The sequence below is a fragment of the Trichomonas vaginalis genome, chromosome V, assembly GCF_026262505.1.
Source record: "Trichomonas vaginalis G3 chromosome V, whole genome shotgun sequence".
Taxonomy (NCBI): domain Eukaryota; phylum Parabasalia; order Trichomonadida; family Trichomonadidae; genus Trichomonas; species Trichomonas vaginalis.
This window is the reverse complement of record NC_067207.1, coordinates 25506345-25534276: the sequence shown is the minus strand read 5'-3', so window position 1 is coordinate 25534276 and position 27932 is coordinate 25506345. Positions and strand designations below refer to the sequence as shown.

At 32.1% G+C, this 27932-nt stretch overlaps 14 protein-coding genes across 14 annotated transcripts; 7 read left to right on the top strand and 7 right to left on the bottom strand.

The window, feature by feature from the left end:
- Nucleotides 1–74: 74 nt before the first annotated feature.
- On the top strand, nucleotides 75–1855 carry TVAGG3_0401220 (uncharacterized protein; the record flags this gene model as incomplete). Its single annotated transcript, XM_001318538.1, has 1 exon — nucleotides 90–1847. One exon carries the CDS (start codon nucleotides 90–92, stop codon nucleotides 1845–1847), a length of 1758 nt encoding a protein of 585 aa, XP_001318573.1.
- A 380-nt stretch (nucleotides 1856–2235) lies between these two features.
- On the bottom strand, nucleotides 2236–3863 carry TVAGG3_0401210 (uncharacterized protein; the record flags this gene model as incomplete). The annotated part of the gene is made up of 1 exon (XM_001318539.2): nucleotides 2680–3861. One exon carries the CDS (start codon nucleotides 3859–3861, stop codon nucleotides 2680–2682), a length of 1182 nt encoding a protein of 393 aa, XP_001318574.1.
- Nucleotides 3864–4138: 275 nt separating this feature from the next.
- Nucleotides 4139–6069, bottom strand: TVAGG3_0401200 (uncharacterized protein; the record flags this gene model as incomplete). The annotated part of the gene is made up of 1 exon (XM_001318540.2): nucleotides 4222–5433. The coding sequence occupies one exon, from the start codon at nucleotides 5431–5433 to the stop codon at nucleotides 4222–4224; it is 1212 nt and encodes a 403-aa protein (XP_001318575.1).
- Nucleotides 6070–6351: 282 nt separating this feature from the next.
- Nucleotides 6352–7047, bottom strand: TVAGG3_0401190 (RNA splicing; the record flags this gene model as incomplete). Its single annotated transcript, XM_001318541.1, has 1 exon — nucleotides 6352–7047. One exon carries the CDS (start codon nucleotides 7045–7047, stop codon nucleotides 6352–6354), a length of 696 nt encoding a protein of 231 aa, XP_001318576.1.
- Nucleotides 7048–7079: 32 nt separating this feature from the next.
- On the top strand, nucleotides 7080–8376 carry TVAGG3_0401180 (uncharacterized protein; the record flags this gene model as incomplete). The annotated part of the gene is made up of 1 exon (XM_001318542.1): nucleotides 7143–8336. One exon carries the CDS (start codon nucleotides 7143–7145, stop codon nucleotides 8334–8336), a length of 1194 nt encoding a protein of 397 aa, XP_001318577.1.
- A 530-nt stretch (nucleotides 8377–8906) lies between these two features.
- On the top strand, nucleotides 8907–11399 carry TVAGG3_0401170 (the record flags this gene model as incomplete). Its single annotated transcript, XM_001318543.1, has 1 exon — nucleotides 8907–11303. The coding sequence occupies one exon, from the start codon at nucleotides 8907–8909 to the stop codon at nucleotides 11301–11303; it is 2397 nt and encodes a 798-aa protein (XP_001318578.1).
- Nucleotides 11400–12240: 841 nt separating this feature from the next.
- Nucleotides 12241–13796, bottom strand: TVAGG3_0401160 (ankyrin repeat and protein kinase domain-containing protein family; the record flags this gene model as incomplete). Its single annotated transcript, XM_001318544.1, has 1 exon — nucleotides 12381–13715. The coding sequence occupies one exon, from the start codon at nucleotides 13713–13715 to the stop codon at nucleotides 12381–12383; it is 1335 nt and encodes a 444-aa protein (XP_001318579.1).
- Nucleotides 13797–14003: 207 nt separating this feature from the next.
- On the top strand, nucleotides 14004–15311 carry TVAGG3_0401150 (protein of unknown function (DUF3447); the record flags this gene model as incomplete). The annotated part of the gene is made up of 1 exon (XM_001318545.1): nucleotides 14004–15311. One exon carries the CDS (start codon nucleotides 14004–14006, stop codon nucleotides 15309–15311), a length of 1308 nt encoding a protein of 435 aa, XP_001318580.1.
- Nucleotides 15312–15963: 652 nt separating this feature from the next.
- TVAGG3_0401140 (N-glycan processing) lies at nucleotides 15964–17484 on the bottom strand (the record flags this gene model as incomplete). Its single annotated transcript, XM_001318546.1, has 1 exon — nucleotides 15964–17484. The coding sequence occupies one exon, from the start codon at nucleotides 17482–17484 to the stop codon at nucleotides 15964–15966; it is 1521 nt and encodes a 506-aa protein (XP_001318581.1).
- Nucleotides 17485–17921: 437 nt separating this feature from the next.
- Nucleotides 17922–18905, bottom strand: TVAGG3_0401130 (uncharacterized protein; the record flags this gene model as incomplete). Its single annotated transcript, XM_001318547.1, has 1 exon — nucleotides 17922–18905. One exon carries the CDS (start codon nucleotides 18903–18905, stop codon nucleotides 17922–17924), a length of 984 nt encoding a protein of 327 aa, XP_001318582.1.
- A 22-nt stretch (nucleotides 18906–18927) lies between these two features.
- On the bottom strand, nucleotides 18928–19062 carry TVAGG3_0401120 (uncharacterized protein; the record flags this gene model as incomplete). Its single annotated transcript, XM_001318548.1, has 1 exon — nucleotides 18928–19062. One exon carries the CDS (start codon nucleotides 19060–19062, stop codon nucleotides 18928–18930), a length of 135 nt encoding a protein of 44 aa, XP_001318583.1.
- Nucleotides 19063–20892: 1830 nt separating this feature from the next.
- On the top strand, nucleotides 20893–21834 carry TVAGG3_0401110 (transposable element TC1 transposase family; the record flags this gene model as incomplete). The annotated part of the gene is made up of 1 exon (XM_001318549.1): nucleotides 20893–21834. The coding sequence occupies one exon, from the start codon at nucleotides 20893–20895 to the stop codon at nucleotides 21832–21834; it is 942 nt and encodes a 313-aa protein (XP_001318584.1).
- A 170-nt stretch (nucleotides 21835–22004) lies between these two features.
- On the top strand, nucleotides 22005–23369 carry TVAGG3_0401100 (uncharacterized protein; the record flags this gene model as incomplete). The annotated part of the gene is made up of 1 exon (XM_051232745.1): nucleotides 22005–23369. The coding sequence occupies one exon, from the start codon at nucleotides 22005–22007 to the stop codon at nucleotides 23367–23369; it is 1365 nt and encodes a 454-aa protein (XP_051102475.1).
- Nucleotides 23370–23388: 19 nt separating this feature from the next.
- TVAGG3_0401090 (nucleobindin family) lies at nucleotides 23389–24903 on the top strand (the record flags this gene model as incomplete). Its single annotated transcript, XM_001318550.1, has 1 exon — nucleotides 23389–24903. The coding sequence occupies one exon, from the start codon at nucleotides 23389–23391 to the stop codon at nucleotides 24901–24903; it is 1515 nt and encodes a 504-aa protein (XP_001318585.1).
- Nucleotides 24904–27932: the final 3029 nt, after the last annotated feature.

Sequence of the window (27932 nt, the reverse complement as noted above, 5' to 3'; positions counted from 1 at the left end):
TTGGAACACATGTATCCGATATTTAGTTGTTTTTAGCAGATGATATACCTTTCTATTGATGAAATATTGTTTTATGCCAATGCAATAAAATGGCACTTTGGGGACGAGTCATCGGATTCGTTTCTAAGTTTGAACAGGACATAGATGCAGAGTTTGCAAGAAATCCTCAAGCTCCTCCGAAAGAACAAGAAGAAAGCATTCAAATTGAGGACATTTCAGACAATGATATTTCTCATGTTAATTTCAAAGAGAATGAGAGCGATGAAAATAAGAAAAAGCTATTAATAGAGAGTATTCAATGTGCTGTTAAACAAATAGAAGAACTTAATTCTCAACAGGTTAAATTAATCGCACTAAAACAAGAAATGGGAACAGATGGAGAGCGCTGTCTTACTGAATATGAAAAGCGTAAAGAGGAATTTCAAAATCAAATTAACCAAATTGCAAATACAGAAAAATCTCTTAAAGAAGAAATTGAACAGCTAATGCCTCATCAATCTGAACTCACTAATGTACAAACAGAAAAAGAACTTGTTACAAATCAAGCAAACGAATTCCAAAGTTTTTATTTAAAAATTCAACAAGACGAAATCGAAGCAATGGCAAAATTATCATCGACCACAAACAAACTATCAGATTTAGAACAAGAAATTATAAGAAATACAGCTTTACTTGAGAAATACAAATCTGATGAACAAAAAATCAACAAAAAAATACCAATCATTACAGAAAGAATTAAGCCATTGGTAGAAGAAAATGAACGCTTATCGAATGAATGCGGAATCCTCTCAATAAACCTAAGAAAAGAACAAACAACAAAAACAAATTTTCTTGCACAACAAGCTAACCTACATGAGAGGATAAATGGACTGAAAAATAAAATATCTGATTCAAACAAAGCAGCAGAACAAGTCAGAATCGATAAAATTCAACAAAAAGCCATTGCTATGAAAGAATTTACATCGAAAAAGATAAGTCAGATCAATAAAGATAAAGAAGAATTATTACAACAGATTGCCGATCTCCAGGAGTTCAAATCAAATCAAAAAGACGAATTTGAATATGAATCAAGTAGATTCAAAGCTTTACTTGATGTTTCTAGGATAGAAAACCAACAACTAAATGTAAGGATGGATTCCCTTAGGAAATCTCTTAAAGATATCACTCGCCCGCTGAGAGAACAAATTGATTCCCTCAAACTCACAATAGAATCGAGTGAAAACAACTGGAACTCGTTCTCTCTACGTGTGAAACAGGAGATAGCCGAAAATAACGCAAAAATTGAAAATTTTGTGGAACAATCTGACAAAATTTCTCAAAATTTGAAGGAAGAGAAGGATGCAACAGAAGAAACAAAGGATAAAATACAGAATTTACAGAACAAAATTGAAGATCTCAAAAAGAAATATTCAAATGAAGTTATTCAATCAGCGCAAAGGAAACTTGAGGAGGCAAAGCAATTAACAGCCGCAAAACAAAACGAATTAACTAAGAAACAACTCAGTTTCCATGAATATTCTCAGAAATTAAATTCATTGGCGAGAAAGAAATCCGAAATGCGCTCTGACCTCGAGAAACGACTTAAATCAGCGAATGATATTATTGAACAAGGCAAAAAACCATCAACATTCATCAAATGGAAGAAATTGACAAAACAATTAACTGATTTAGAAAAAGAAGAGATCCAGCTTCGCAATGAAATAAAGCAGAATGACCAAATCAATATTTTATTCGAACAAAGCGTTGAAATCATCTCTGAACGTCAAGAACAAGTTGATTCCGTTCGCAGAACTATTCAACAAGAGAAGGACAACTTCCAGAAGCAATTACTTCAACTTTGTAACTAATTTGTTATATAATAAATACTGTTTGATAGTTTATTTTCAAAATATAATTTTTAATTTCTTTCTTTCCCCAAACACTTTCAAATGCCATATAATAACCACAAATATTTATTATATTTGTGTCAGGGTTTTTATTCAATAAGAGTAAAACTGTCAGCAGATATCCAATAAGCTTTCTCTTTATTAACAGAATAAGATTTGATCTATAAGACAAACATAAAGATTATAAATTACACTAGAGAAATCAATTCAAAATAATTCAGTTCCTGTATGTTCTTAATTGTTTCTCAAATGCACATTTTGTAGAGGTTTTGATTGTTTTATCACTAATATCTATTTCTAAATAAATAAATAAAATTTTATCACTAAATTGAAAATATTAAATAAATTTATAAATTAGAAATAATGTTTTTATTAATTTTATGAAAAAATAGAATATGATAAATATGATTAGTGATTAACGTTTGTAGAATTTATGAAATGTAACAATATTGATATTTTCAGTAGGAAAATTAGCAAATGTGACTGTTATATTGATATCTGAAGTAAGATTGTGTTCATCTGTCGCAGTAAATCTGAGTTTATAATTTCCAACATCGAAATTTTCTGGAATTGAAACATTATATGGAACATTATATGGAACAGTATCATTATTAATTTGAACAGTTGTAGGATTTTCACCATTAATGCTATTGAGAACATGATTAATTGTAACATTTCCTTCGCCATCTTGATCTGTGACAGATAATATGAATTTCATAGTACGGGTTCTGTTGAGATAAATTGGGAATGTTGGTTGCTTTATAATTTTAATCTTTAGAGTATTACGAATGATTTAGAATTTAGACCTTACAGATTTTGAGATATCTATACCATTACTGGCATGAACAGACAAACTATGATTACCTGGTTCATTAACAGTATTTGGAATTTCACAAAATCCTGTGAAGCTATATGTCATATCATTCTCTTGATAAGATAAAGTACGATTATTTAATTCATATGCATCATAACCATCTATTATACAATAAATTGTAATACTATTTATATCGCATTTTCCATTTCCGGAAACATTGATATATCTGTCAATTTTGTAATAGTATTCTGTTCTTTCGAGTTTAACTGATTGAAGTGTAATTGATTTGAATGGATTTGGTGCATAACACATTGCTGTATTGAAATGTTCATTATTAATTTGAAGTGAGTTATTAGTTGATGTAGTTACTGGGCCATAAGCTGTTTCAATGATTTCATTTGATGGAAAGTAACAGAATTTAATAATCATTTGTTTACCAGCATTTTTTGTACAGAATAAATAGTAGCCTTTATTGTTTGATAAAATACATTGTTCAACAGTAACTATAGAATTACTAGATGCATAAATAATTCCGTTATCAGTATAATAAACTTGTCGGCATTGATTTGAAAGTATATTACTATAATTGATATTAATATTGCCATATTGATGGCATAAGCTTCTATAATATTTGGCTGTGTTATTAAAGAATGTCGAATATGAAATTGATGCAGTTAACTGAGATGCATATAAATAGTAAACTGAATCATGTTGGAACGATTCTGAATTTGAAATATTCACATTATGAATTTTAATATCACCAAATTGTTGATATATTGGGCCTGAATTTCCCTTACTTAAAGTAATTGTTGATTCAATTAAGTAATTTTTGTATTCCTGATTATTTGTTACGTTAATATATGAGTGTGGATAATTATTATTTGTTGTTGAGCTGTAACTACAAATTCGATATTGAACACATTGGCCTTCTACTTGGTAAATATTAACGCCTTTGTTATTGCCAGAATTAGAATCAAAAACGCAAAATGATATAAGAAGTTTGCTTTCATTACTCCCAGAAAAATAAACAATTCGTGAATTAAGGTTTGTAAAGTAAACGTGATGAATATGATAATTTCCTGATGAAGCAGGAACTTGTGTATTTGATGTATGATTATTATAACTGTATCCATTGAAAAATCTATTCCAAATGTCGCTCATTCAGTCACTAAATTCATTCTATAAAAATAAATTTTTTATTGTTAACTTTACAAAACTCACAGTAAAAAGCCAATAATATCAAATTGTTCGTTAGCAATAAAAAAATAAAATTATTTCAAAATTAAACTATTCAAATTTGCGATCAATTAAAAATCCTAACATTCTAAAGCCTATATTTACTTAAAAGGTTGATAAAATAATGTAAAGATTTTGCTTTTTGAAAGAAAATTTTCAATTGTGAAGAAAACCGTAAAAATTTTGAAACAAGGAAAATTGTGCAACGTTAAAATGATAAGTTTACAAACAAATAAAGTTTACTTTTATAAAAACATACAAAAATGTTCAAGATTTAAAAAGAATCTATTGTTTGATATTAGAGAGATATCTGGATAACTGAGGAGACTGGTGAATAGCTGTAGAGTACAGTTCTTCGAAAGTACATTCGTTATCATTGGGAATCGTAGTATAGTTTTCAAGACCATGTGTATTAAAACCGATAACAATTTCGTCAAAGTTTCCAACAAGGCCATCGATTGCAGGACGCTTTTCATCAATGAACATTGAGTGCAAAAATGCGGCCGATTGTTCCGAATCTGCTGAAAGTTGACCAGAATGGACAACCATCATATCTCTATCGTACATAAGCAAACTATTTGGATAATTGGAGCGCTTAGGCTGCATACTAGTAATGTGTGGTATCGTTTTGTTGTTTATTGTATCAGATACTTTAAGTAACAAATCTTCTGAAATTTCAGATGCCAGAACAAAAAATGTAACTGATCGTTTATCGAATCGCATAAGGTTTGCAACGATCACGTCATTTTCTGGTATGTTTCCTTTGAAATTTTGTTCGTTTAAAATTATTTCTCTGTCTGCTTTTGTAAGATAAACTTTATCTTGTGGAGATATCGGTGATGAAAATTGGAATAATTTGACGATGGATGGAGGAGACATTGAGATTAATAACTGCTCATCAACAAAGCATGAGATTCCCCAAATTCTAGGATCTGTATTCATCATGTATAGTTCTGTTAATCCTGTTGGAAGCATTGATGGATGCTTTTCTGCTGTATGAAGAGAAGGAAAACTAATGTTCATCGAATTTCCATCTTTTGGAATAACAAGGTTAATCATTCTCTCACCTTCGGCAACAAATACATTAGATATCAATTGAGAGTTGCAAATGCCTTCTGGTCCTAAAATGAAAAATACTCCACGCATAAGTTGCTTTGTAGCATTTTTAACTGCGATATCTTCGTAACTTGATGATAGGCATAATATAAATACTGTATATGAGTTGTCAGGCCTTGCATAATATTCAATTGCAATTTTTTGTTCATGAAGCGATAAAAAGTCGATATGATTGCTATTTAATGATAAATTAGAGTATGTATCTAATGATATGAAAACAGAAAGTAATTGTTCCGTTATTTCTGGATCTGATTTTTGTGGATAAATGAATAATATATTTTCACTGTTCTTATGTGCTTCTTCTTCCAATTCTTTGCCTTTTTCGAATGGTTTGTGATGATAAACTATTAGAACTGGATGAAATGGAGGATTTTCTGTCATTTTAATTTTTTAAAAAAGTGACAAATTTAACTGATTACTTCAGGCGGAATCTCTGTCTTAGAATCGATAAAAACTTATCCATCATTAAATGAGGGTGGATTTCTAAGGACTGTTCTCAAGTCAAAATCCTTATACTCTAATAATTACTTCCGTTTTGAAGGAACTCCTGGAGCTGATAATAACAATGACCCTGAGAGAAGAGTTGAGAATGCATTTGATGGAAATTCATCCTCATTTTATTATACAACCTATTCTGATCCTTATATTGAATTCATATTCAAAGGAGTTTTCAATTACTCAGGATTAGTAATGGAATTCATAGACCATCCATTTGTTACAGATTTTGAGGTTCTTGGATCAAACAATGGAAAAAAATATGAAAAAATTGTTTCATATAAGAATCTTGATCATCAAAATGAGCTCATTTTATTCGAGTATCAACAGCAACACTTTTATAATAGAATCAGAGTGAATTTCTTAAAAGATAATTATAATTTAGTTTCTGGATCAATGCGCGAATTGGATATCTTCGGTATTTATCTAAGGATATCTAACCCAAGTTGTCTGTATATAGTATATAGTTCAATCATATCATTTAATACTTTTATACCAATTATTCTTTTATAATGAATAAACAAACTCTTTTCATTCATAGAATTATGTTTTCAACTAAATTATTGAAATATACTTTTGAAAATTTCGAAATAAAAAGATCGTTCATATTTTGTTAAAAATTCATTAATATATTTAGCAATAACAAACAAATTTAATATATAATATATTGTTTCTTTCATGATTAGAAAAAATATTTTGCAAAATCTTAATTTTTTTCGGACTATTGTATGATATATTTGGCGTTTGAAAGAACGTGTAATGTTTCAAAGCTAGTTGGCTAAAAATTTGAATAAAATTAAAAGATTAATTTTGTTGATCATGTTGTTCTTTATCCTTCTTTCTTGGGCGTTCACCGGATAGCAATGCCTGCATTCTTCGATAATCAACTGTTGTTGTATCTTCGTTTGACAAATGAGTCCACTTACTTTTGCCTCGTTTATTATAATCATCACCTCGAACCATCATCTCCTTTGGCAAAGCAGTTTTATCAAGTAAATCGTCACCTGTTGGTGTTAGATAATCACGATTGAGTAATTCTTCTGCTTTTTCACTTTCATCAATTGAGAATGCACCTTTGTGATAATATTTCTGATAAAATTTCATATGTCCTTTCTCTTTTGGATTTTGTTGATGAATTTCAATTAATTGTTCGCTTGACATGTGTTTTCGTTGATTAGTTTTGGCAATTTCGTATTGAGTCCATGCATCATTGTTTTTCTCTTTGCGAATCCTCTCCACTTCTCTGTCTACCCATAAAGCGTATTCTTCATCTTGATTAGATTCAAAATCATTTGTATCAGGAGCTTCTGGTTCCTCAAATGGAACTAACTGGCCTGCAGTTTCATCGACTATTTCTTCTTTTGCAATTTTTCGTGAATAATTTTTGAGATTTTTCCTTACCTTTTTAAGTTCTTCCTCGTTTGGGAGTTCTGTTGATTCTTTTATTTGCTTTTCTAATGCTTTCTGCTTCATCTTTGAGAAAATATCTTGAAGATTCATATAAAAACTTAATGGAAAAATGAAATCTTAACCAACAACATGATTGTAATATTGGAGTAAAATCAAATGGTACTAATGAAATATCATTTTTATTAATGTCATATAATCAAAAGATTCGAACTGGGTGGTTTTTGTATCTTCCTGTTGAACCGAATTCTCCTCATAAAGCTTTCATGTGGGTAGAGATCAAAGATCATTGGTTAATGATATCTAAAAGGCATGATGATTCTCCTTTCATATCTTTAAATCTAGGTCTTTCAACTATAAAATTAGAAAACTTAGGCGAAGCGAATGTATCATCAAATAGCATCATCGTTGAAACTACAGATTTCCAAAAAGGCTCTTCTATTTGTTTAACTTCGAAAAATAGATTTGATCTTCTTGCATTTTGCAAAGGCTACATAGGAGCATTAGAAGCTTGGAAAGACTATATGCAATATCGACAAGTTGATGAACAAATTTCATTTGATTGCATAGATAATTCTACAACAGTAATTGGAGAAGAATTATCTATTTCGATTGATTCCAAATGTCTTAATATCCAAAGATCTACAAATAATGTCGTTCAAATAAGCTTTGAAAACATACAAAATTGTAAACCAATAATTTATGACGAAACATACGGATTTAAGCTCGAAATTGAATACAACAATGGAGAAAAACTTCTTCTCAAGTGCGCTTCTTATCAAGATATGATTACAATCGTTAATAACATTCATTATCGATTAACAATGAATTCTGCAGCTAATCAATCACCTAAGATGATGCAAAATAACCTTCAGGCTGCACAGATGTACGCTATGAACCCTGGTCTCATGCAAAATCAGAATATGATGTTTATGCCTCAATTTGCAGCGATGATGGGTCAAGCACAGCCTCAAATGGCCGTCTCTCCACAGTTTGCAGCATCTCCGATGTTCCAATTCAATGCTCCTGAGTTTTATAATAATATGAATTCTCCTTCTTTCGCAAATCAACAGTTTACCATGGCCTACGGTTATTCTCCTATGAATAACTCTCCAATTATGACCGAATCAAGCTTTGGACAGCATCAGATGCAAACTTTTATTCCTGCATCGCCTCCTCCTCCGCCTACTGATGTTCCAGTGCCGGAACCTCAAAAAGCTCCAGAAGTTCCTCCACCGGAACCAGAAAAAGTTGAAGAACCAAAAGAAATTCCACAGCCAGAACCAGAAATTCCAAAAATAGAAGAAAAACCCGAAGAAACTGAGAAAAACGAAGAGGAAGAAGAATTTAAGGATCCCTTTGATGAAGAAGAATTCTTCTGATTTATATTTTATTTGCAAATTTCTTGAATTTGTTTGTTATTTAAATAATTGACAGTTGTTTAACTATGAAAATTAATTTTTGTTCGATTTTTTCATGAGTCAATATAAAGTTTATCTTGAAACTGCTTTCATTACCTCTTTATAAATTTCCGATTTCATATTAATGCCAACATGGATCTTATTTTAAAGAAAATGCTCTAATACATGAATATAAAGATGTTCATGGATCTAACATTAATGAAAACAAAGTAGATGATTTCATATTCTTGGAAAATCAGTTACCAAAAATGTGTTTTATGGATTTCACTTTAAAATACTGTTATTTTCATTATTTATATTGATATTCTTATGTCGGTTAAGTAAGATAGTACCTTCAGAATTATTCCGATCAAAAAAAATCTCATCGTAAGTTAAATTTCTATTCCAAATTCTTGTATATTTGTAATAAATGCTACGATTACAATATTTCTTGATGTTGAGGGGTTCAATTTTTTTTCAAGTAACCGGCCATTTATAGATTGAAAGTGTTCTGTCGGATTTTGGTCGGCTATTTATAATTTAATTAAACTTATGGCATCCGTCATCGCCGTAGATCTCGGAAATCAAAATTGTGTTATAGCGCTTCCCCAAAACGGAGGTGTCGATATTGTTTGCAATCAATCGTCCCAGCGCCTTACTCCAACGATGGTCGCAATTGATAACGACAGAAGATACGCTGGAGAGTTTGCAAAGACTCAGCAAATGCAGAACGTAAATGGAACAATCACGAACTTGAAACGTCTCATTGGTGTAAAATATGATGATCCAGAACGCGAAATCGTAGAAAAATTAACACCACTCAAACTTGTTAAGTTAGATGATGGCTATATCGGTGTTGAACTCACATATGGTGATAAGCCAATTGTTCTTCGTATTGAGCAACTCCTTGCACTCATGTTTAAGGAAGTTCTTAAGATTGCTAAGTTAAATGGCTCAACAAGCAACGAAGTTGTTCTTGTTGTCTCACCATGGTGGAGTGAACGTCAACGTCGTGTTATTCTCGATGCTGCTAAGATTTCTTGTGTTAAGATTATGAAATTGCTCAACTCAACAACAGCTCAAGCTATCTGTTACTCAATGTATCACAGATCAAAACTTCCTGCTACAAAGGATAAAGCAGTTCCAGTTGCTTTCATTGATTTCGGTGATTCATCATTAAATGTCTCAATTGCTCAGTTATACCAAGGTGCAGTTGACATCAAATCATTTGCTTGTGATCAACATTTCGGTGGAGCCCACTTCACTGCTGCATTACAAGAATTATTACTCGAAATGACCATGAAGAAGTACAAGATCGATCCACGTACAAATGCTCGTGCTATGCTTCGTTTCAACACCGCTGTTGAACGTGCAAAGAAGGTTCTTTCCATTAACCCAGTTGTCAGATTCGAAGTTCAATGTCTCATGAACGATATTGATGTAAGATTTGATTTCAAACGCGAAGATTTCGAAGCCAAAATTGTTGATCTCGTCAAACGCCTTGATGAGCCAATCAACAAAGCTCTTGAACTCGCTGGTGTCAAGAAAGAAGACTTGTTTGCAATTGAAGTTCACGGTGGAGCATCAAGAGTTGCTGCTGTCAAAGCACACATCAAAGAAATCTTTGGCAGAGATCCAACACAATCTCTCAATCCTGATGAATGTTTCGCAATGGGTGCTGGATTCCAAGCAGCAATTCTTTCACCAAAATACAAAGTTAACTTGAATGTTAATGATGTTGCTCCACATACAGTAATGATTGAATACACAGATGCAGATGGAAACAAGAAGAATCCTGTTCTCTTCAAACAATTCAATAAAGTTCCATCAACAAAGGAAGTTTCAATCAAAGTTGCTCGCAAGACATCAGTTCGTATTTACACTGATGAATGTGATCTTGGAAACATCGAAATTGATACAGGAAAAGATGAACCAGATACAGTTAATGTACAAATCCGTATGACTCCTGATTCAGTCATTGATGTCAAAGATGCAAACATTGTTGTTACTGAACAGATTCCAATCAAAGAAGAAAAGAAACCAGAAACAAAGAAAGACAATTCAAAGAAAGACAATTCAAAGAAAGAAGAAGAAAAGAAGTCTGAAGATGCTAAGAAAGTTGAAGAGCCAAAATTCAAGACTGTTAAGAAGAATGTTCCTGTTTCTTTAAAGTATACACCAGCGTTTGGATTGTCTGATAAAGTAATTGAAGAATTAAAGAAGATTGAAATTGATATGGAGAAGAAAGATATTCTTGAAGAAAAGATTGATTTCGCAAAGAATGATCTTGAATCATATATATTCAGAATGATGAATGGAATGGATCGTGATTTCCCAGAGTATTTCGATCCTAAGACAAAAGATGCTGATCGTGCTAAAGTTGATGAAGTTCAAGCATGGTTTTCTGATAATGAATTCGATAGATTACCACTTGTTGAATATGAAAAACAAATTGGAATTCTTCATGCTTTTGGTGAGCCTGCTCTTAGACGTAAGGATCTCTTTGCAGGAGTTCATAGAATTGTCTCTACATATCAAGACAGAAAAGAAGCTGCAATCAGAAGATTGGACCAAAAGGATGAAAAGTTCAGTCACATAACAGAAAAAGAAAGAAAACCAATACGTGATGAACTCAATGCTTATGGTGATTGGCTCAAACAGAGACAGGCTGATTGTGAGACAGCTCCAAAGCATCTTGATCCACCCCTTACATCAAATGCTGCTGAATCTCGTATTGCAAACTTAGAAGAGAAAGTTCAAAAGCTTCTTTGCAAGCCAAAGCCCAAACCAGAACCAAAGAAGGAAGAAAAGAAGAAAGACGACAAGAAAGATAAAGATCCAAAGAATGAAAAGAAAGGAAAGAGTGAAGAAGAAGAAAAGAAAGAAGTTCCAAAGACAGAGGTAAAAAGTGAAGATTCAAGCAAGCAAGAAGATGTGAAGCAAGCTTAATATGTATTTGTTAATCAATTAAGAAATATAAAACTTTAATTATAATTTAATAAATCTTGAGATATTTTAATAAAATTAAACATAAATCGAAAAAACATCACATTTGTATAAAATTCAAGATTAGAATGTCTATTGAATGCTTAAAAAACTGGATTATTAATATGAAGCAGTTTTTTTGTCTATATCTAAAATAAAAATATATAAAACTTTGCTTTTACTCTTTTCATTCATGTATTTTACTAATATAGATCATGCTTTATCAATTCTAAGTACTATTCTTTTTAGAATAAATGGTAATGAGGATGATATTTGTGATTTAAAATAATTTTTTAAGATTCACCTTTTATTCATCACTTTTTGAGATATATAAAGCAATCCTATTACTCATTCTGCTTAATTGTTCAACTCCGAATTCCCACAAAAATTCAAAAAATCAAAAATAAAATTCAAAAATTTTTTTTTCTTTTGAAAAAATCAATTTTGAAAAAATTTGGAAAATAAAAGTACTGTATAATTAGTCAAATCATCAAATGATCTCGTTTTTACTCACAAAAAAACACCTAAGTTAAAAACCCCATTTCAGAGTTAATATAATGCTATTATTGTTGTTAAAAATATTATTACCACAACAAAATTCTTTTTTAATATAGTAAAATTATAATGTTATTATTTCAACAATAACAAATAAACAGATGAATGGGAACGTACTGTATTAGCATAAATGTAGTAACTATCGTCTAGATATGAGTTATGAACATTCCAATCAAAACGTTTTAAATTGAAATCAGAAAAATTAAACGATTATATGCGGTACTGTGAATTAATTATAGATGTTATTGTAATTCATAAGTAACTTATATATAAAAGCCAACTTTCTTTTACTTTTGCAATAATTTCCTCAAATTTTAGTAATTTTTTTATATTCAAGTCATTTGAATATGTATCATTAGGTACGTAAAAACACAAAATTACGAGGAATTCTGTCGTTGCATTTTCGAGATGCAAAAATTTTGAATTTTTAAGAATAAATATATGTTTTTATAATACAAATCAAGTATATTTGGAATTAGATGATACTTATTCCTCAGAAAATGTTTGTTTCGCACCTGCATTAATAAGAAGGAATGTTGAAGCTTCATTGTTATTATCTATTGCTATTTCAAGGGTAGATGTTCCATCTTTTGAGGTTGTATCAATATCTGCACCGGATTTAATTAATAAATCTAAAATTTTGTTAAAATTATTCTTTGCAGCAATAAATAAAGCAGTTTCTCCGTAGCTATTCTTGCTATCTATATCTTTTAATCCCTTCTTAATGATATTTTCTGCGATTTCAAGATTATTATTCTGTGTTGCTAGAATCAAAGGTGTAAAACCATTTGTGCTCTGAATATTTACATCAGCATCTACATCAAGAAGTAAATTCGCTATATCTAAGTTCTGAGAAGTCAAAGATGCTATCAAAGGATTTTCATTAAAAGAATTCAAAGCATTTACGCTTGCATTTCTCGAAATCAACTTCTGTACAACATCAGAAAGTCCATTTAAAGCAGCATAATGAAGAGGAGTGTTATTATCTGGTCCAACTTGGTTAATATCTGATCCATTATCAATAAGATATAACGCAATGTCATCATGCTTGTTTAATATTGATTGAATCAATGGAAACATGCCTGACTTGTCAGATTTCGTTAAATCAGCATGATAATTAACAAATACTTTCACAGATTCAAGATCTCCTTCTCCACACGATACAAGAAGTGGTGTAGAACCATTCTCATTTGTTGAATTGACATCTGCGCCTGATTCTAATAATTTTCTGACAATTTCAGAATGGCGGCCTTTTGCAGCCCAGTGCAATGCTGTATATCCATCATCGTCTTTAAGAGTAATGTCTGCATGCTTCGAAAGTAAATATTCGACTTGATTTAAATGTCCTTTCAAAGAAGAATACATCAAAGGAGTAATATCGCCATCTGTACGTGTATTGACATCTATTCCACTTTCAATGATTTTTTGTATGTTTTTCAAATTGTTCGTTTCAATTTCCATGAAAATGTTGAAATTTTCTTCGGGTTCATCATCTTCCACGGCATTTTCCTGATCAAGTAGGTCAATTATGAAGTTCCTCGAGAGTTTTTGAAGAATTGGTACATCTTTAAACTTGCTCAAAATGTCAATTATGTCTGAAGTAGAAATTTCAGGATTTACTTGCATGTAAGGTAATATACGTATTGATTCAGGTCCAAACATTTCAGAAGCATGTTCTGCAAGTTGAATGGCATCTCTTGTTGATATTGATTTTGAGTTTTGGAGCGTATTAATGATTGAATCCAACGGTAATTCAATGATAGCTTGCATTATTGGTGAGCACATAGCATGACTTTCTGCAGATAATAAATCAGAAATCATTGATCTTGGAAATAAACTTTAATTATGATAGAAAAACAGATATAATTGATTACGGGTTTGATCTAAATGATATAAACAGATACGATGTCTTTACTGACAATTAGTTATCAAAATATACTAAAGGTTACGGGTTCGATTCAAAACAAGCCAGTTCTATATGACAAATTTTCTCAATTTTCAATGACCCACTTAAAATTTTCGCCATCAACTTGATGTTTTTAATTCGCCATAAGGAGTTATTTAAAGTATTCCTAAATTCTCTCAAAAAATAAAAGAAATGTGACATTTATGTATGAACTTCCTAATAATATAAAAGAGCTGGCTGAACTCACTGATTCCTTCTTCAACATAGAAAGCAAAAGCCCAAGTGAAATAGTTAATGCTGCTCTTGATGGAATCAAGAAATCTAAAATAAATGTCAGGAATTTTTTCGATCTGATAGAAAACAGTGCTTTGGTCAACGGCCCACAACACAGTAAGTTTTATTGTCAGATTCTTCAAGTGTTTACTAAAGTAATTCAAGTAGATCAAGAAAATTTAAATTCAGAATTAATCAAACATCTCAAGAACTACCAACAGCCACCAGATACAGAAGAAATGTGCCTAAAGAAGATGATCATGTATGATGATATTGGTAATTTCATTAATTATATCAATGATACGAATGAATTCTTCAAAAAAGTAAATGCAACTGAATTGCTGATATCATGTGCCAGATCAGGAGCCATCAACATCTTCAAATACCTTATTGTTAATGATATCATGAAAAAAGTTGATAAAACAAAATTGTTTTTATCGGATGCAATCAGAGGAAAGAACAGCGAGATCATCCATGAGTTCGAGAAATACGTTTACGTCACTGAAATAGATATGCAAAGCGTCTACTTTTTCCATGACAGAATTTTTATCGATTATTTGCACGATAAATATGATTTCAACTACAAGCCATACTATGCACTAAGATACAGAGACCTTAAGCTGTTTATCGAGCAGTTTGAGCAGACACCAATAGAAAAAGGAAAAATTATCATCAAATATTTAAAGTGTGCAATACAATCTGGCTTTGTTATTATCATACAGTACTTCTTAGATCAGTTACTAGCCATTCAGGACTGTTTCGACAACCTTTACCACAGATATACGAAAGTTGTCAATCTTGCCATCGAAGAAAGGTATCCAAACATCTTGAATATGCTTATGGACTTCTCAAAGAAGTTCAATTTCAAGAATAAGATATATCCGGACGTAAATGAGGCCTTTGAAACTTATTCTGAAACAATTTTCATCGAAGTCCTCAAATATTACGAAAAAGGTGACATGCAGAATGGAGACACAGACTGGGATGTCTTCCAATACGTCTACCAGAACTTTAGTTCAAAAAGTGTCGAAATGTTGATCAAAAACGGGTTTTACGACATAGAAGATGTATACTACTGCATGGAGAACTGCAACTACGTCGCAATGGAGCTGTTTGCAAAGCACGGATTCGATTTTTCGCTCGTGATGAACCCTGATTTCTCAAAAAGATTCGGATGGATGAGTAATCAGTTGTTGAATTTCATTGTGCAACTGAAGAAGAAATACCCGATCAAATAGAAATACTTTTATTTATATTATTGTTTTTTTGTTTAAATATTATCATTAAATCATGTTTATTTTATTGTTTTTTTAACACAACTGTCTCTAATTAATAAATGAAATATCATTTACCCTTTGAAGTTAATGACTTCTGAATGAATAATTCAAATGTTTTACTCAAAGCATCGTAATTCTCATTCACTTTGCAAAGCCAATTGTTCATTTAATCAATCTTGTCATTTAATGAACTTTTGACCACTCCTCCAAAAAAAATTGAAGTGATTACAGGCTTTTACTCGTTAGAGAGAATGCACTGGAAATGCATAAGAAATTTTCATGAAACTTGGAATACAAGCTTCTGCTTCACTTATTAGATCAAAAGCTTCGTCAGATAAAGTGAAAGAAGTTGAAGATAAATACAGAATTTTGGAATCTGATTGAGATAATATTCAAACAAAAACTATCAGTGGAAGTTTAGTGGGGTGTATCTTGAAAAATAGAATTTAATATAAAACTTTGCTCTCTATCGCATAGTCAGTGTAATCTCTATTGAAGCACAAAAAATACGCAAAAAATATGCAGATTCAAATTGTAAATAATAGTTTTTTGCACCCCATTTAAAACACCAAAAATATTATTTATTGTTATAATACATTTTCCTTTATTTTGGTTAGTCAGCGTTGCCCCACTGCGAGACGAAATCTGCAAGGTCCAAATCCGACATATTCTTTATATAATCAATATAATCCTCTGTGCAGCAAAGAGGAGTTTCAAAGTGTCCTCTGTACACGCATCTATCAATTTCTTCCATGTCCAAGAACTTGTTTGTTGGTCCGCAGTACAAATACACTTCAGCTCTTCTTGGATTTCCTTCCCAGCACATGTTTCCTCCTTCATACAACATTGTTCTCTCTGTTGCATTGAATCTCTTGAACTCACCAATTGCTGTTCCGTACCAAGCAGCTCCTGTGTTTCTGTGCATCATTGCACCGAACATTTGTATCTTGTAGTCATTTCCATCTTTAGAGAGTTCAAATGTTGCCTGTGAAAGTGGCCACCAAACATTGTCTTTGCCCATTGAATGCTTGAATTTGTCTTCTAAGTGCATGATCTGAATGCGAGTATCACTTTCATGGTTTCTAAGTGCTTCTATCTCGTGTTCAACTGCCATGTACTCTTGGTATGATTTAGGTTGGTCTCCGCCAAATACTTTAGAGCCAATTTCTTTAACTCTTTCTTTGGCTTTGTCCAAAAATGAGATCTGTTCTTTTGTTGTCTTTTGGAGTCTTTCTTTTTCGGCTTTTCTCATCTTTTTCCACTTTTCTGTGCGATGTCTGATTCTGTGGTCCTCGCGATCGAAACCATGATGTCCCGTATCGCGATTGACATCGTTTCTTTTGATTGGTTTTGGTCTTGGAGTGGCGTGGAAAATTAATTCTTCAATTCCTTCGTCAACTTCCCAATCAATGTTGTCCATGGCTTCATTGAATGGATTTCGGAGTCCATCTGGATCTGGTACTTCTTCTTCGACTTCAACTTTCTTTGATGGTTTGTAAATGTAATCGTGTTTTCTTCTTTCTTTTTCTGCATACATTTCAGGTGTAATTCCTTGGGCAGCACGCTTCTCCCATTTCCAGATTTGCTTTTTCTCGCGGCGCTTGCGATCGAGAACGTCTAATTCGTGTTGGAATTTCTTCATTTCATCACGAAGTTCTAGTAATTCACGTTGTGCTTGTGGATATGTAATTTCTGTCTCTTTTAAGCTTTCTTTCTTGCGTCTAAGGCCTGCCCGAATCTTTGTGTAAATAGATTCACGAGATTCTCCTGCTTTCTTTACCATTGCTGAGCAAACATTTGGACACTGAGCTTGTGGGTTGTCAAACTCGTCGGATCCGTCACAGCAGTCACAAATTCCATCGCCAACTTTGTGGGATGGAATTGATTTTGCTTTTCCTCCTTCATTATGGCAGAAAAAGTGACCATTTAAGCATGCTGATGTGCCTGGTTCATCAGAATTATCAGGGCAATCGCACTTGCCGTCGTTTAAAGCAGAAAGAGGAATTGTAAGTGATTGATCTAAACAAGTAAAGCTATTATTTGCTTGATTTACAGCAAGACGGTAGTCTTCTGATAACTTTGGATCGATGCCAAAAGGATCGGCCCTTATTAATGAAAGAAAAACAAACAGCATAAATTTTTTATCTGAAATTTTCTCAAGGAATTCATTTTTATTTGCTTCTGGTAACTAGAACATACATTCATACCTCATGCGCAAAATAATTTAATAAGTTCGTTATTTCGACAAGCAGTCCAGCATTCCGATGTGATTTATGAGATTATTATATATTAGGGATGCGACGGTTTTACGCCATGACCGTTTAAAAATAGAATAATACGCCATTTTTGGGGCCGAATGGCGGGTACGAAGTACCCGCCATTCGGCCGAATAACAAAACAATACAAAATTATCGCCGTCCTTTTTTTCTTTCTTTCTCTTTTTTTTTCTCTCTCTCTCTTTCTTTTCTCTTTTCTCTTTTTACTCCTCTTTCTCTTTTCATCATTAAACGTAGAAAGATATATTAATATTATTTTAAAATTAAAAAAAAATAAAGAAAGTATAATAAGTAATTATTTAGTTATCGATATATATATGTAAAGTGATAATCTGAGGATAATCTGAGGAGGAGTCTGAGGATTAGACCGAGGAGTAGTTTGAGGAGTTTGATGATAATCTGAGGAGTTTGAGGATAATCTGAGGAGTTTGAGGATAATCTGAGGAGTTTGAGGATAATCTGAGGAGTTTGAGGATAATCTGAGGAGTTGTCTGAGGAGTAGTTTCAGGAGTTGTCTGAGGATAATCTGAGGAGTTTGAGGAGTAGTCTGAGGAGTTTGAGGATAATCTGAGGAGTTTGAGGAGTAGTCTGGGGAGTTTGAGGATAATCTGAGGAGTTTGAGGAGTAGTCTGAGGAGTTTGAGGAGTAGTCTGAGGAGTTTGAGGAGTAGTCTGAGGAGTTTGAGGATAATCTGAGGAGTTTGAGGATAATCTGAGCATAATCTGAGGAGGAGTCTGAGGATTAGACCGAGGAGTAGTTTGAGGATAATCTGAGGAGGAGTCTGAGGATTAGACCGAGGAGTAGTTTGAGGAGTTTGATGATAATCTGAGGAGTTTGAGGATAATCTGAGGAGTTTGAGGATAATCTGAGGAGTTTGAGGATAATCTGAGGAGTTTGAGGATAATCTGAGGAGTTGTCTGAGGAGTAGTTTCAGGAGTTGTCTGAGGATAATCTGAGGAGTTTGAGGAGTAGTCTGAGGAGTTTGAGGATAATCTGAGGAGTTTGAGGAGTAGTCTGGGGAGTTTGAGGATAATCTGAGGAGTTTGAGGAGTAGTCTGAGGAGTTTGAGGAGTAGTCTGAGGAGTTTGAGGAGTAGTCTGAGGAGTTTGAGGATAATCTGAGGAGTTTGAGGATAATCTGAGCATAATCTGAGGAGGAGTCTGAGGATTAGACCGAGGAGTAGTTTGAGGATAATCTGAGGAGGAGTCTGAGGATTAGACTGAGGAGTTTGAGGAGTAGTCTGAGGATAATCTGAGGAGTTTGAGGATAATCTGAGCATAATCTGAGGAGGAGTCTGAGGATTAGACTGAGGAGTAGTTTGAGGATAATCTGAGGAGGAGTCTGAGGATAATCTGAGGAGGAGTCTGAGGATTAGACTGAGGAGTTTGAGGAGTAGTCTGAGGATAATCTGAGGAGTTTGAGGATAATCTGAGCATAATCTGAGGAGGAGTCTGAGGATTAGACTGAGGAGTAGTTTGAGGATAATCTGAGGAGGAGTCTGAGGATTAGACTGAGGAGTAGTTTGAGGATAATCTGAGGAGGAGTCTGAGGATAATCTGAGGAGTAGTTTCAGGAGTAGTCTGAGGATAATCTGAGGAGTCTGAGGATAATCTGAGCATAATCTGAGGAGGAGTCTGAGGATTAGACTGAGGAGTAGTTTGAGGATAATCTGAGGAGGAGTCTGAGGATTAGACTGAAGAGTAGTTTGAGGATAATCTGAGGAGTAGTTTCAGGAGTAGTCTGAGGACTAGTCTCAGGACTAGTCTGATGAGGAGGACTCTAAGGAGTAGTCTGAAGAGTAGTCTCAGGAGGAAGATCTGAGGAGGAGTCTTATGAGGAAGATCTGAGGAGTAGTCTGATGAGGAGGGGTCTAAGGAGTAGTCTGAGGATGATGAGTAATCTGATAAGGAGTAATCTGAGGATGATCTGAGGATAACCTGATGACTAGTCTAGGAGTGGTCTAATAAAAATGTAAAATATTTTCAAAGAAAAAATTCTATGAATTTTATATTTTAATTCTTAGCATTATACTGAATAAAATAAACATAAATATCAAAATTTGAAATTGAACACGCCAAAAAATTGATAATCCACATTCAATATTTTGTAAGTGGCGTACTTTTTGAATACTCGCCATACGCCTTGGAGTTCTCAATTTTGAATTCGCCTTTATTTGGGCGACCTCAGAAAAATACGCCATTAAGAAAATATTGTATGAGATTTTAAATTTGAACACGCTCTACCTTAAGGAATTAAATTTATTAAGATATATTTATATATAATAAACGATTACTTAAAAAAAAGTATTTCATCACTTATGTAAGTTTCAAAAAAATCACGAAAATAAAAAAATCAAGATTAAAATTTTATTTTTAATTTTTGAATTTCTCAAATGGCGAAATTTTTGGGCGAACAAAAAAAATGTACGCCCGGTCAAATGGCGTGTTTAACGCATCCCTATTATATATATTGCTAATAAGGAATAAATTTAACTGCTTAAAATCGAATTTTGAGCATGATTAAAATCTAAGTAGTGAGGCTCTCAAAAATTGAAACGTACTCCTTACAAAATTTGAATGTGCCCACTACTTAGATTTTGTGGCCCTTAATTGAGAGGTTATTTTTGAAATAGTTTGTCTGGATTTTGAATATAAAATTTAGATAGTTTATTAACAATATAATAAAAACAGTGCATGGAGCACAATATTAAAATTTAACAAATCCATTCAAAAATCGAGGATTTTTTGGAAATAGTGTATTCATTATCATCATCACTAAAGAGTGTAAGTATTTAACTTTTTAAGTTCCGCAACCAAGATTTTGTAAATCAGATTGAATTCGTTGTAGGAATTGATAAAAGCAATTATTGTGATCATGTGTTTTTACGCAATTTGGAGGGATTTGCAAAACTTTCATCATAAGTAATGCAAAAAATGAAACAATTTGATCAAATATTTAATGATTTAATTGTTTTTTTTTTTGTGTTTTAGCTATTCCCCTTCGGATGTTGTATTCCAAAGTTTACTTGGTCTTATAAGGGAACATCAGATTAGTGTTAATTGAGCCAATAGTATTTGTGAAATTTTTAAACGTACGCAATATTTAAGTTTTAAGAATTCAACTCGTAATTACTCGCATAAAGATAAACTTTCAGTGCTTGTCTCAATAAATTTTTAATAATCGTTTTTTACACAATTTTTTTATGCCATTATACAAAAAATCACCATTTTATTAGTATATCGCAGATATACTCTTTTCAAAAAAAAATGAATGAACCGCGGATATTGATAACACTTAAAGACCTTGCCAGACTTCAGTTTCGAGCAATCGATGAATTAAAAACAAAGTCACAACAGATTATTTACTTAGAAAAACTTGGATTTTCTCAAAGAGAGATAACAATTCATTGTCATTGTTCTTATTCCACCATTACAAAAGTTCTAGAACAATACAAAGATAGTCAAACTTTCTGGACACCAAAAAAATGTGGCCCAAAACCCAAAAACAATGAACAAAATGTTGCAATTGTATTAAGTATAGCAGATTCTTTAGATTTCTTTACAACTCAGCAAATAAAGATTATACTGTCACATCAGTTTAATATTACAATGTCCAATACCTTAATTGGTGTGATTTTGAAAGAAAATCGTTATAAATTTGCTCCATTACAAAAAATACCTAAATTATCAAAAGAACAAAAGGCTGCAAGAGTCAAATTTGCTGCCTTTTGGTTAACACATCCTGAATTAATTCCTCATATCAAATATTCTGATGAAAGCCGGAAAAGTTCCCAAAATGACAGATTTGTAACATGGATTAAAATCGATCTTGAAAATTTTTTGGAAGCTGAAAAATATGCAAAGAGTCAGATGTTTTTTTGTGTAATCGGTCTTGATTATAAAAGTGACATTTATTTTGTCTCAAATCATGAGGATAGTTACGAATATCAAGAGATTTTACTTGATGTGCTTGATGAAATTGCTAGAGTTGATTCTGATGCGATATTTCAGCAAGATGGAGCTACCATACATAGAACTTCATCAAACATTGAACATATCAGAGCAAAAATGCGTGTAATAATTAAATGGCCATCTGATAGCCCAGATCTTAATGTAATTGAAATGGTCTGGGCAAGGGTAAAAAAATTTTATATGCTTGGAATTTTATTGATAAAATTAAAAGTGTCGAAGATCTTCAGCAAAGATTGACAAAAATTTGGAATGAATGTATTTCGCAGCAATTCATTAACAATCTTATCAATTCATTTTTGATGCGATGCGCAATTGTTTACGATAATAATGGCGAGGCAATTAATAAACTCAGAAAAAAAAAAAGGAAGATGACACCTGATCAAATTCAAGATGTTATTAATTCGGTAATGGATGATGAACCTTACCAAATGAATGAAGTGATTGCAGAAAAATTGACACCTGAAAAACTAAATGAATACAATGCAAAACGTAAAAAACTTAAAGGGGATATTACCCGTATTCCAGATGCTGAATTGAAAATTAATGATGTTGCAAAGAATTTCAAAATAAACAATTTTAGTTCATTAAAAGAATTAGCAAAAGATATTGGCACCGAAAATTGGGATCAATTACAAGATCTGATTTTGTTTGCAAAAGGTAAAGAAAATAGCAAGATTAAAATAAAGAGAATGTATTCTGAATATCCTTTTAAAGGATCAAAATTTAGGAGAGACAGACTTCCAGCAATTACTGATGAAATAGAGAACAACGTACTCTCAATTCCAGGCCTTGAGGAACTTGCTCGACAAATTAGAGAACAGCAAGCCAATCAAAACCAAAATAATAACGAGAATCAGAATCAGGAAATTGATCAAAATCAGAATCAGGAAATTGATCAAAATCAGAACCAGGAAATTGATCAAAATCAGAACCAGGAAATTGATCAAAATCAGAATCAGGAAATTGATCAAAATCAGAATCAGGAAATTGAACAGAGTGAACACAGTGGCGTAGTTCAAAGCCAAATCGGACGGTTTCCTTATCAAAGATTTGATCCACAATTTGCTAATTTTTATTTTCAAAAATGCTTTGCTGAATTATTGCATTTGCGGGAATGTCAGCAGCAGATTCCAAACTACACAGAATCACTAATTTCTCACTATAATAATTTGGTATCACAATTATTGCCAAATCTTCAATTTTTCAGAGCTTCTTTAGAAAATTCTTTGATTTTCACGGTACCAAAAGCTTTTAAATTCCTTGCTGAATCAACATGTCAGTTCCTTATTTATTATTCAAATTATATTCACTTTTTAAGACCAATTCTTTATAAGATTCAGGCATCTGCAAATAGCTATTATAATACCGCATATAGTTTGGTAATAAATAATTTTTCCGCAAAATTAATAAATACTTTACAAGATATGTTGGGTTCAATTGATTGGAAATATCAAAAGTTATCGAGATTGGTTTACGGCATAAATAATATGATGATTACTAATCAAAACTTCGGTGTTGTAATACCAGAAATACAAAGACAGGCATTGAAATTGGAAGAAATCACAAATGCTGTTTATTATCAATTAGAATTTTTTAAAACTTTTTCGACCGGAATTTTAGCTATTATTCAATATTTCGACATGGAAGTCAGGAATTCTTACAATAATATGGAAAGTAATTCTCAAGTTGGCGTGACCATTTCCCCACAAAGAACACTGCATTCAGCATGGACACCTCAGCGAGGAATTCATCAATGGAATGCCAATAAGTAGCAGTCATCTGCAAGCTTTTATGGAAAGAGGAGCTGAAACGGCGCAACGCCATGAAATGCTGTTGCAGCAGATGAGAGAATTCGACCAACAAGCACAAGCAATGCGGCAGGTGCAGATATCGCAGCAAGCTATAGCAATGCAGCAGACACAAAGACCGCAGCAAGTTGCAGCAATGCAGCAGACACAAAGACCGCAACAAGCTATAGCAATGCAGCAGACACAAAGACCGCAGCAAGTTGCAGCAATGCAGCAGACACAAAGACCGCAGGAAATTCTATCTCTTAATGAAAATGACTATTTCAATGCATTTGATTCAGATATCGAAACTCCAGCTAAGTGTGAAGCTGGTATTTATGATATTATTTATGTTGATAGTCAAGATACATTTAGTGGAAATTCTGATCATGAGCAAAAGTCTGTTGTTGCTACAATTAAAAATAGTTCAAGATTAGCATCTAAAATTCCATATGACCCTATAAATTACAAATTTAAATACAATTTATTTAATAAATTAAATAAAAGCAGAAGAATTATTGTAGAGTTTGCACTTTCAGAAATCACTCTTGCTCTTTCATTTGTAAAGCGCTCAAAATATAGATCAACTTCACAAAGAGAAAGAGACGAATTTCCTTCAAATTCTGGTGCAAATATATGCACAATAAACATGGAAATTGAATCATCAACATCAGTTAATACAAACATAGGAGATCAATATGCATCTTCTAGTGATGTTATTATTGCAAATGAAAGAAAGATCTTTTTTGGATTATCAAATAACCATTCCAACTGTCACATTAATGTGGCCTTACAGATATTGACATTCTCACATTGCTTCATTAAACGACTTAATAAATTTATTGATAATTTATCTGATAAAGAGAAGAAAACAGCTGCCTTTACAATCCTAAAAGAACTCAAAAATATTATGTATCGAGACATGAAGGCTCCCTATCTTGTAGATGAGTTTCTTATATTAATTAATGACAATTCTGAATATAATGATCCACTCAACTTGTTCATGAAAATTGATGAGATGTTAGACGCTACAATCCATCGGAAATTGTTTGAACCATTTCTTGCTGCTAAATTAGAGAGTTATTCAATTCAGTTTTTTAGGGGTTTGCATTCGATTGATAGAATGCCAAAGCTTCTATTTGTAAATGCAGAGCATCAATCATTAGATATAGAAAAGATAAAATATCTCGAAGGATTTCCACACGAATATTATCTAAACGGCATTATCATTCATACGGGATATCATTTCATAACACTTATTTCATTAAATCCATGCGAAGAATATGCTGATTGGTTATATCTCAACGATCAGAAGCAAACATTGATGAAATATACCGAAATGAAAAAGTTCGTCACAACATATAAACCACATTTCCATTCTTCGATATATACATCAACACTTGCATATCTTGTTTATAGAAGAATAAGGGTTTGCTTTGAGTCGATTAGTGAAGAACGCAAGAGCATAATTCAAAGTAATCTCATGAAAGATGTTCCAGTGGATCAAGAAATTCCTTAAAGATTGCAGCGGATATGGGGTGTAAAGCGTACAGAATTATTTCTGGTAATATGAAAACTCAAAATGAAGTATTTACCTGTCAAATTGCAATTTCGAAGACAAAATATTGAAAGCAAATGAATCTTTATTCAAATTCATATTATTTCTTATCTCACAACAGTCGTTTCTTGATTCAGTTCTACCTGTGTCAACACATAATAGTTTCTTTTGAATATATTCTCCCTTTTTTTTTGATCAGAACAAAATCAGATGAGATGAAATCATATCAAAGAAATGCTAGAAAGAAAGATTACAAAATAGTTTTGAATTTACTGTTTCTGGAAAGATAAACACGAAATGAGTGCTATGATATCGTTATAAAAACATTTTGTGTTGTCAAATCCTCAATCTTTTGAAGAGTGAAGCGCATACTATTTTGTAATAGCAAGCCCGGCTATCAAACAACTTTGTTTTTATTTTCTATTTTTTTTTCTTTTGTTTTATTTTTTATATTTTTCTAAACATAATAATGTTTTTTCTATTTTAGAAATAGTATTGTGATGTAGCTTAAACACTTCGATTAGCTTCAAATCCATCAAATCAGCATTAAATATTGTTTCAGCAATACAATAAAATGTGTTTTTTTTAGTCCTATCTCCACAATTGTTTGCGTTTGTACTTTTTCCAACTCATAAAATGAATACCAATTAATTCTCAGAGCCATTATCTTGTATTAAATGGCATTTTAGGCAGTGGAATTTCTAAAGCATGAGCAGATTGAATTGAAGCAATTCTCTAGGTAAGTGAAAATTTAAAGGATTTTAGAATTTTTTACTGGGCTATAGCCCATGAGTTTTTTTTAGAAATCCAATGTTTTTACTGAAAGTTGAATACATATAATTTAAGCAATAGTTATTATTATGCTAATAAGCATCAAAATCAGTCTTTTTTACAATTCTTTTTCACTTTTTAATAGAAAGTATCAAATTGCATCTATATTTAACATTTGATTTTTATTAGATAGTAGATCATACTAAATTCAAATAATTAATCATGATTTTATGAAAAAAAAATCTTAAAAAATATCATAATTTTGTGATTTTTTAACGAATTAAGATTTAACATGCAATGTGTGTTGCAGCAATATCATTTTGAAATGAAAAAATCAATTTTTTAAAAAATTGTAAAAATGTTCTATTCATTATTTTGTTAATAAGACATGAAAAATTTTGGTTTATGAAAAAAATTGAATGCATTGAATTAATAAAGTAAAAATTTTCGTATTTTTTTGAGAAATATAGATTTGTAATATCAATTAAATGATCTTTAATATTTATGCGTTAAGATACACTCAAAAGTGTTTGAATGCCTCTCAATCTAGATTTTGTGAGTACTTTAGGTTTATAAAGGGTTCGCGTGTTATTGGCGTGATGACGTAAAGTACTCAATATTGAATACTTTATGGCGTCACATGCCATAAAATTCAATACCGCCGCGTCATAATTTACAAAGTAATTTACTTGTCATATTTTTTATGAGAGAGAATCGGAGCCTGAGATGCGCTGGACAAGAGACAATGCTTCTCATGAAAGACTCGAAGGGGCCCTGACCTTGAGAAAGGACCCCCTTCTAGTCTTTCTGGCGAACTTTGTTTCGCATTGCGAGTGTCTGCTGCAAATCTGGAGCGGAGCAGCAGACACTCGCAATTGTAGGTCGCGGCAAGTGCACCTGTGGTACCAGAATGCACTTGCCACCATATTTTCTAAATTCAAAGATTATGCCGGAAGGAGCGGCAATACTGGCAAAAGCCACTCCTTCCGGCACATGAAAGACCAGAAGGGGCACTAGCCAGTATTTCTCAGATGTACAAGAAAAAAAAATTTTTTGACACTTTACATGTGACGCGGCCCTTCTCAATTTTTGCCATTATGACGCCAGGGGTACTCAAAATTGAGTAGTTTACACTCAAAATTGAATAGTTTACATGCCACGCCATTGTGACGCCAATTTTTCACTAGCCCGAAATTATTTGATCATTGAATTTTTGTCGATTTAAATGGATCAATCCACAATATAATATAACCCAAATTGATAAATGCTATTAGTTTAAAAACGATTAAAAATTGCAACTGAAAATATGAAATTTAGATAGCTAATTTGATTTAATTAAAGACGACGAAAAAAATATTTTTAGTCTTATATATAAGGTAGTCACAAAATCTAAGTAGTGAGGCTCTCAAAAATTGAACCGTACTCCATACAAAATTTGTGTACCCTCACTACTTAGATTTTGTGGCCTTCAATTGAGAGGTTAGTTTTGATAGAGCACGTTATAAAATTAAAAGGGAAAAATCAATAAAATTTAAACATTTAATTATATATAATGTAAGGAGTGTAATTCCAAATTTTCTAAAAACTATTCAAATTTGAGCATTTTTTTGGAAATAGTAAATCTAATATGTACATCTAATAACAACATGATTCATCACCTTTTCAAGCTCTGCAGTCAATTTTTTGAAATTTGATTGAAATAAATGTAGCAAAAATTACATTTCATTAGGGAATATATGAGTTTCTCTGGAAACAGGCTGATAAATTTTAAATTGTGTCCAATCAACATGAATGCATTGAGAAATTTGGATTGATTTTCTGGTAGAATCTGGAACAATTCAACCATGTATAAATGGATCATGTAATCATCATGAAATGTTAGTGTTAGAGTTCAAAAGAAACAGAATGAGTGGAAATCAAACACAATCTGAATAATTTTAAACGTATACAATCTTTAAGTTTGTATTTTGAATTCTACATATATGATTGTGTAATTCGTTCTTTCAAATTTTCGGATTCAGGCATGTTTTGATAAAATTCATTCCCAAAAACGTCAATTAACAATTAAATTTAGTGTATTTTAAATATATATACGTATTATATTTTATAAATTATATTAAATTCGCAAAATTTTAAGTTTTAAACAAAAATAAAAAATGTTCAAAATATGAAGTTATGCATAGGATATTAAAATTTACATGTTAGCAATTTTTTTGAAT